Source organism: Anneissia japonica, unplaced genomic scaffold, assembly GCF_011630105.1.
Source record: "Anneissia japonica isolate Jap-2015-1 unplaced genomic scaffold, ASM1163010v1 scaffold685_len2926416_cov193, whole genome shotgun sequence".
Classification (NCBI taxonomy): domain Eukaryota; kingdom Metazoa; phylum Echinodermata; class Crinoidea; order Comatulida; family Comatulidae; genus Anneissia; species Anneissia japonica.
Genome location: NW_022692922.1, coordinates 1,355,638 through 1,364,310, shown reverse-complemented (window position 1 = coordinate 1,364,310; position 8,673 = coordinate 1,355,638). Strand labels below are relative to the sequence as shown.

The 8,673-nt window shown below is 34.3% G+C and overlaps 1 protein-coding gene across 1 annotated transcript in view; it reads right to left on the bottom strand.

Annotated features, from left to right (window-relative positions):
* Nucleotides 1-2,880: 2,880 nt before the first annotated feature.
* LOC117100472 (integrin beta-1-like) overlaps nt 2,881-8,673 on the bottom strand; it is a 10,324-nt gene continuing 4,531 nt past the window's right edge. The window contains exons 5-12 of the mRNA XM_033240174.1: nt 7,456-7,533; nt 7,003-7,107; nt 6,666-6,758; nt 6,024-6,199; nt 4,874-4,958; nt 4,362-4,497; nt 3,477-3,673; nt 2,881-3,024 (exon numbers count right to left, since the gene is read on the bottom strand). Coding sequence (XP_033096065.1) covers nt 2,881-3,024; nt 3,477-3,673; nt 4,362-4,497; nt 4,874-4,958; nt 6,024-6,199; nt 6,666-6,758; nt 7,003-7,107; nt 7,456-7,533 — 1,014 coding nt within the window. The remainder of the gene's footprint in view (nt 3,025-3,476; nt 3,674-4,361; nt 4,498-4,873; nt 4,959-6,023; nt 6,200-6,665; nt 6,759-7,002; nt 7,108-7,455; nt 7,534-8,673) is intronic.

The following is an 8,673-nucleotide window of genomic DNA, read 5'->3' as shown; positions in this document are numbered from 1 at the left end:
ATTGCTGTTAGCGCTCTAGTATTCTTATTATATCTCTATGGATTGGCCGAATCTATGGCAGCCATCTTGGATGGTACCATGGTACACACACACAGCTCTGCTTATTTCGAACATCGAATACATTGCTGTTAGCGCTCTAGTATTCTTATTATATCTCTAAACAGAAAATAAAATGCGCGAATTACGAATACGAATATTTCGCGCGAATACATACGCTAGTGTTCATTAATCGCCCAGTCTGGACATCTCGCTAGTTACGCCATGGATTAACGTACGCGTTACTTGTTGGACATTCACAGTCGATGCCGGTAAACCCGTCAGCACAGTGACATTCGCCGCAAGTGCATCTACCTCGGCCTGTGGGAACCAGCAGTATGATCCATCATATTAATGGCAACCATAATTACTGTCTCTTATACACATCTAGATGTGTATAAGAGACAGCATAGGGTTACGTCGAGCGTGAATTTACTCAGCTGTTTCATCAGTAGCATTGAGCGAGCGTGCATGTGAGGTGTGTGTCTGAGTGGGCACACGTCGGTGATCTTGACATCCATATTTTGTATTATGGTATTGTTGTATGGTATTATTGTAATTGCTGATAATGTAGGCCTAAGTCTCAAGACTCATAAGAACTCTGTGGTTAACCTGGGTCAAGCGGTAAGACAGGCTTGAAGCAGCAGCATGGGTGGGCCTAGAAGCGGTAAGAGAGCTGGTTTGTAGCAGAATCTAACTGGGTGCTCTCAAACATCGGGTTTTTGATTTTAGTAATCGGTGGCTTGTACAGTGCATTCTCATTCTATATTAAAAAAAAAAAAAGTAGGGCGTGATTGTAGTCATATAGGACGGTCGATGTTATATTATGGACATGATATATTAAAAGGTGCCATTATATTATAGACACGGTAAACCACATCCTCAAAGATGATGATGATCTTCATTATTATTTTGAATTATTTTTGCGTACAATAACGTACATTATTTGCGCTTGAATTTGCCCGGTCGTGGAGGGAGTCTTCTTCTTCCAGGTGGAGGGCCAACTTATCAATTGAAGGGTTCATCCCTATGAATTTTTTACCCATTTACCCTTACACGTCACAGTGTATTATCCCTTTCCTTGCGTCATCTTCGTAAGGTCATTCATAACATAGAGACTACGTTTTTATATTGTACTATTATACAAATTTTCAAAACAAATTTAAAAAAATTTAATTACCAAACGATTGCTCGATCGATGCTTGCCTCTGATCTTATTCGTTCATTGTTTTGATAATTTTTCCACCGAACCCTTTTGCTTAGCGTTTCTTTATTGTATTGTTTGGGTTTGGTTTGTATGCAAGTTCCGCTTGTGGGGATTTTTTTTTTGTTTTTACTTATTTTAGAGAGTGGCTAACAGCACTTTGTAACTGCAAAGGAAAAGTGTTATACAAACAACATAGGCCTAAAGTAACAAGAATACTTACTGAAGCGTTTTTGCCTCCTCGTAATTCTTGTTGGAATTTACTGTATTCCTTCCTGTCGTAAATGAACGTTGCCAGTTTCCAGCAAAGTAAACAAATCAAACCAATGGCTAATATACCAAGAATGATTCCCACAGCTATCCATATCCAGTCCGCCAATGGCTTCATGGGACAATCTAATGATGATAATAAATACTCAAATTTGAGTTTATTAGGCCAAGGTTAATAGCAAGGTAAAAATTAAATTTATACTGCAGACAAAAAAATGCTATCAAATGTGCTTATTAATATCGAAAGACTCCAATTTCTTTCGATATTTTAGATGACAATTTGCCAATATGTATACCCCATGTTAAGTTGCAATCAAATTTACGCCAATATAGTCACTACCGGTACCTTTTCAATATCAATATTGTAATAGCTAAGGGAAATTTCCGGAAATTTAGGTTGTATGTAAGATGCTCCGAATATCATTGATTTAGTTTTGTTAGTATTTAATGTTAGTATTTAATGTTTTGTTTGTATTCAATGTTAGTATTTAATGCTACTTCAATATATACAGAAGCAATGACAGAAGAATTGTATTTTTGAATTAGAAAAAAAAATGTTTATACCTCTCATTTTGTAGGCAAATATTACTTCTAACGTGCCGTTGTTTTCGAAGCGGAAAGAAATTGAGCAGCCGTCGTGGTCTGTTAGTGAACACACATCTGTTACATTGTCTATGTAAGACATAGGCATATGTGTTAGAATAATTTCGAACTTTTTTTCGTACCAAAGTAAAACTATGAAGACTGTAAGCAAACTTCTACACCAATAACAAAAACTTAATAAGTACCGTAACAATCTGCTACAATTATATAGTTATCTTCGGTAGCAGTAGAATAATATGTACTAAATTTAAAAACATATGATGGTAAATATAGTAATGGTAATCATGCAAAAAAGAACGTTTGTATAATTACCATTCGACAGTACCTACCGTTACCCTGTATCACCCACTAATGTAACAATCTCACACTGTTGTAACATAAACCACTGTTGTAACAACAATCAACCACTGTTGTAACATTATGGTGATACCCTTTTGTAACCATTGGTGGTCCGCTCTGAACTCTTGGTCAATTGATAAAATTTACAAATTATAAATATATATAAATACTAAGCTACAATATTCTCTCGGTGCACTGCCCAATTCACTACCAGAAGGACTCACTGCTACTTGCCAAAAGTCTTCCGATTTTTTAAAATTTCCCTGGTATGTTTTGCACTGAAGAAAACCATGCAACACATCAATGTGGATATCTTCGCTTAACAACACAAGTATTTCAGCATAACATAGTGACCATTTGCAATGTATTTTTTGTGAATAGTTTGTGAATACAGGTTAAGGAATTGACACTTTAGATAAAACCGTTATCTAAGCTAGCTTACCGGTAAAACCTTCAGAAACTGGTATGATGAATTGTGGGCAATTTGAACAGTTTGTGGGTGACTGTGGTCCTATGCCAAAAACCTTACATTGTACACAATCACTGTTCCGGTCACACTCGCTTGGGCAAGCCTATGAAGACAATGCCGTTATTAATTATGCAGTATAACATATAATTAGGCTTAATTTAATTTCATGAATTTCGTAATTAAAAATTAATCAAAATACATAAAGACAAACGAGAAAATATGAAAAATACAAGATAAACAAATATTATACACCAACGTGTCAGGATTACCAAAAAAAAAAAAAAATTACTACTTTCAGTTGGTGTTCCAAAAAGGTGTATAAAATGAAAATTAAAGATTAAAAACACACGCAAATGTCAAAATTTGAATTTCAGTCGAACTCCTTAATTGTCTTAGGCCTACAGCCCGGCACATACTGTGTCGACCTGTCTCATGTTGTCGGTGACAGTTTGGGCAAATCGTCGTTAATAACGATCTGTTGCCCATGTCTTGTGTTGCATTCCTCATAGAATGGTGAGTGTCGACATGTGCAAGCGTAACAATTAATATACTTACATCACAATCTTCACACGTGTGACCGTGGTATATTGAATCCACATCACATGTACATGTGCCACACTCGCACGTCCCTACACCATTACATATCTCACCCGTTGACGCAATACAATGAGAGTTACTTGTTGGACATTCACAGTCGATGCCGGTAAACCCGTCAGCACAGTGACATTCGCCGCAAGTGCATCTACCTCGGCCTGTGGGAACCAGCAGTATGATCCATCATATTAATGGCAACCATAATTATTGCCGCTTGGCTGCGATTATGGCATTGAAGTGTATCTCATCTCATTCCATATCATCTCATCTCATCTTATATATCAAATGATTTTCAAGACGTTTTTTTGTTATGGGTTTCATTAGCTTTAGCTCACAGAAACTTTCAGTAGGCTGACGTGCCTTTCTCGTAGACAAAGATCTGACCCAGACATGCTTAACATGTTGTAACAATTGAGTCGCCGGCAAATAAAGATACCGCTCTCTACTCGTCTACCAACTAGCCATAAATTAATTTTCAAATCAAGTTTTCGGTGTGAAAGAAACGCCGACGAAATACCAGTACATCCCTTGTGCCCTATTTCAATTGGCTTGATAAATGCTTAGACAAACATTATTGACTTAAAACGACATTTGTCCATATATATAATTGTGATAATTACTTTGCACTTACATATTGACCTTCAAGCATCTTTACTTTTAGATTTTATATATATATATATATATATATATATATATCTGTCTCTTATACACATATATATGTGTATAAGAGAGAGATATATATATATATATATATATATATATATATTCCTCTCTTGCCAACAGTTTCGAATGATTTCTTATTCATTATTGACACATTCTCTTTTTAACTTTCAACTTACATCATGCACAACTCAATGTTTTCCGAAGTAACATCGCTGGTGGCGCTACACTGACAAAACTCTCCGAATCTTTCAGTATTACATTCACACAATCCACAGGATAACGAACCGTTGCCGTCAGTACAATACGGACTATTTGGAATCTGAATCAACAGTTATGAAAATAAATGTGGATGTCTGTGATTGTAAAGCCTTAATGACATTGCAAGCATAAATATATTTACGACGGCATAGACCCATTTAATTTTATTCAATTTTTTTTTTTTTGGATAAAAGAACAGAAAAAATAGGTACAACAAAGGTAGTGATGAGAAAATTAAAAATGTCCTCAAGTGATGGCTGAACTAAACCCTGTCAACAAATACAATACAAAACAAAACCATTCAAATATAACAGTAAAACTTTTACAGATCATCATATAAGAGAATTAACCTATCTCTAAGCAATAAATCGTTTAGAATATAAAAAAATACATATAGAAATATAATTATTATTATTACAATAAAGAAAAAAACTTACACTCATATCTGAACATTCACAGTCACAGCTACTTTGAATATTGATCAAAACATTTTCTTCAAATCCTACTGGTCGTATAACCAATCTACATGATAATAAAATCAATGATGATAATAATAATAATAATAATAACCATGATAATAGAAATAACAATAATAATTTCATTATTATTATTATTGGCTTTTCCTAGCAGTAAGGAAAAGCCATTGCTTTTGTTCTGATCTTTTTCCCCTTCCATATCGTTTTTCCTCTTTTTTATTTTGCACAGGGTGTTTCCGCCGGATACTTTGGATACTTTCCGTATTTGGATCTTTTGACAGGCTTTGGCCAAGCAAAGACCATAATTATATCAATGATGTGCCTCCTCACATTAGTGACAATTCGGAGTGGGGTGTGGATATGGAAACACCTCAATGTAGATCAACAGATCTACATGAAATATTCGGAAAGAAATTATACAGTGTTGGTGACGATCCAGATTCGGTTGTGAATTAGAGAATCATTTAAAGTACTAATGTCTTAGACCTAAGTATCTCCAAAAAAGACAAACTACAACTTATCAATTGGTCTTAGATGCGGATCCGGAGACGTCCGAAGGGGGAGAGGGCGAAAGGGGGCCGAAATTAGGACCGATCGAGCTAACACTACTAAAAGGTGGTCCGGGGCATGCCTTCGCGAATTTTTCGCGTTTTGAGTGGTCAAGTTTTTCTTTTCCTTTTTTTTTTTGACTTTTCAAAAGGAGGGGGTCGAGCCTGCCCGCTCCCTGGATCTAAATGAAATTTCTAGAATAGTTTGTCATGGTACAATGTTTTTCGTGTGTTTTTACTTATACTTTTTTAATTACTTTTTTGTTTTAATTTCTACATCAATTCTCATTATTTTCTGTTGTAAGTCTTGGCTATTTTTTGCTATTGCTTTTGATAATCATATTATTGATTTACAGTAAAAGTACCATTTAATAATATTTTCTTACAGTGGCTTACAAATCCCTTGGAGTTCTTACTATTATCTTAACCTTTGTTTATTGTTTTTTTTTTCTGGCATGCCATACTTACGCCATTTTTTACTAATTCATTTGTAAGCTTACCATTATTTTTTTTCTATTCAATATCTCATTTTGTTTTCTGTGTTATTGTAGAATTCAACCTACTCTTTAGTACCATTGAAACATTCTGTTAATGACACCTCTACTTGAAAGCTAACAGTGTCTCCAAGACCAACGTTTAAGCACGTGCTGTCCTTCGGTGAGCCACACATTGAAGTGATCTTTACTTGAATTGGGTCTTCTGTCTTATCAATAATAAGCTGGATCTCAGATGTTATTTCCTTGGGGAAAAACATGTTACAAATAGTAACCACAGTGGTATGACATTTCGGAACAAAAATAGAATATAATTTACGTTAAATAAAATAAATTATATTTATGTTCCGAAATACGTTAACCCTTTCTATATCTTCGCCTATATCTTATATGTGTCAGTGGTTTAATGGGTATGATACTTGTCTTGATAGCGAGCGGTTGCCGGTTCGAATCCCGCCATAGAACCTATTTTTTATATACATGTAAAATAAAAGAACTTTTCGTTAATGAGCTATGCTTTCAATTCGAGAACTGTTATTATTTATTCGTTATATTGTGTTTACGGTCTTACGCAGCAAAGCAAACTTATTTTAAAATTATAGATGTGTATAAGAGACAGATATATATGTGTGTGTGTGGGTGTGTGGGTGAGTGTGTAGGGGTGTATGTATGTATATGTGTATAAAATCAAGGGAGTATATTCAATCTTACCATATAGCTTCCGATAACTAGTCTAATAAGTTCTTCCGACTTGTCGACCAAACGAGCAACCTTTGCGCCTTGAAAGAAATCTTTTACAAGATCCTATATTAGGAAGGTTAAACAGTGACCGAAACTGTAAATGTGGGATTTAAATCGTTTAATATTAGGTTTATATAAAAAATAAAGGTACGTTAATTTATGATCATGCGTACTACTGGCTATTTCAAACATTATATAGGGCCTAGTAGTTTCATTTTTATTTTTAAAAAAATGTGTTAACATATTAAACATGTGTAGAGTAATTTGTGAGTGCTGATGCATACAGTGTCTGCTTCTAGTGGCGTACCTGGTAGTTTTTTAACTTGTCCGGCTTTCTCTTTGCAATAGCAAACACAGGAATTATATTTCTTTCCAACATCATTTCATGTAGTTGACCAAAAGATGGGAAATCCTGAAATAGTACGTGTATGATTAACATTTCTAGTATATATGCATATAGAAAGATGAAAATCTAATAAAGATATTGTGACAATAGTAAATGTATAGGCCTATCAAATCCATCGAATAGTCCTATTACTTCAATGTATAACAAACAAAAAATACACAAATTCATGTGTAATGTTTTAAAGATCTATAAATGACTTAATTCATCATGTCAACAAGTTGCTCTATATCAGATTTATTTTCAACAACTAACGAAATAAAAAATAGGTAAGCAAACGATTAAGAGAGTGAATGAAGGTATAAATGAACCATTGGATGAAAAGGGAAATGCTTTTATCAAGTCTAAATAACTTACGAAGTCTAAAGACGATTCGTAGAAACCTTCTTTGTTCACGTGACACATACCGTCATTTGGTTTTGTAATTCCACCAAGCTGAAAAATATATCTACTAATGTATAAACATATCAAATAATTTTAGAATATTACCTAAAATGGATGCCTTTCTGCTCATTATTTAAATACTTTACTGCAAGTTTCCAGATTTCAGTGATTCAAAATGTATTTTTTGATTGGACGCAGAGGTGATGTAACGTTAAGTACAAAACTGAAGGATTATAATATTAGCATAGTCTTTTGCTCAGATTATTAGCAACCGGTTGTTAATGGAAAGGTTTTGGGTTTGTTCCTAATGTTAAAAATTACTATTTTTATTTTATCGCAGTATAAATAAGATAAATCTTGATACATGCAGAATTGAAAGCACGTTTATGTCAATATACACATATTATGCCAAATCAAATGGTAAATATTAGATAGGCTATTAAATCTGTATGGAATGGAGTTGAATAGCTTGGTGGTTAAGACGATTGCAGCCTTCCAACCTCATTGTCCTGACCTGAGCTTAATTCCTGTCAGTGTTGCAGGATGTTTTCTCACCACCAAAACAACCCCACTCCCTAAAACTCATATTACGATTTAGTTTGTGTAGAGCATCATTGTATTGCAATGTGAAAGGTACTGTCATCTACAAGTAGGACGTTCATATATTCGCTATTGACAACCCTTGGTGCATGTGTTGTGTGCCTAAATAAATAAATTAAATAAATAAATAAATATAATAACCTGATTTACTAACACATCAATCAGTCTAGTATTATTTGGTTTATGGGACTAACCATGGAAGACTCTCGGTAGGCTAACAATGTCAGCAAGTAACGTCATAGGAGGTGCCTGCTGAAGTCAGTGGTATAAGTTATATAAGTGAAGATACTTAATAAAATTAACAACATAGCAAAATAAACCACCCATCCATAAAATAACAAATTTACAAAAAAAAAAAAAAAAAAAAAAAAAAGCGAATCCGGCAGGGTTGTTCCATCTTTTAAACTAACCACCATAAATACTCTTTTCCTAAATTAAATTACGGTGTATCAGTATTAACAGATATAGTGATCGGTACTACGCTGTAGAGCTTGGTTGTTACTCTGAAAGGGAAAGAAACAGGTGACAAATGGGTATAACAAAAAGAAACAACCGTATAGGCTACCAGTTGTCTGCTGACCACCATATATA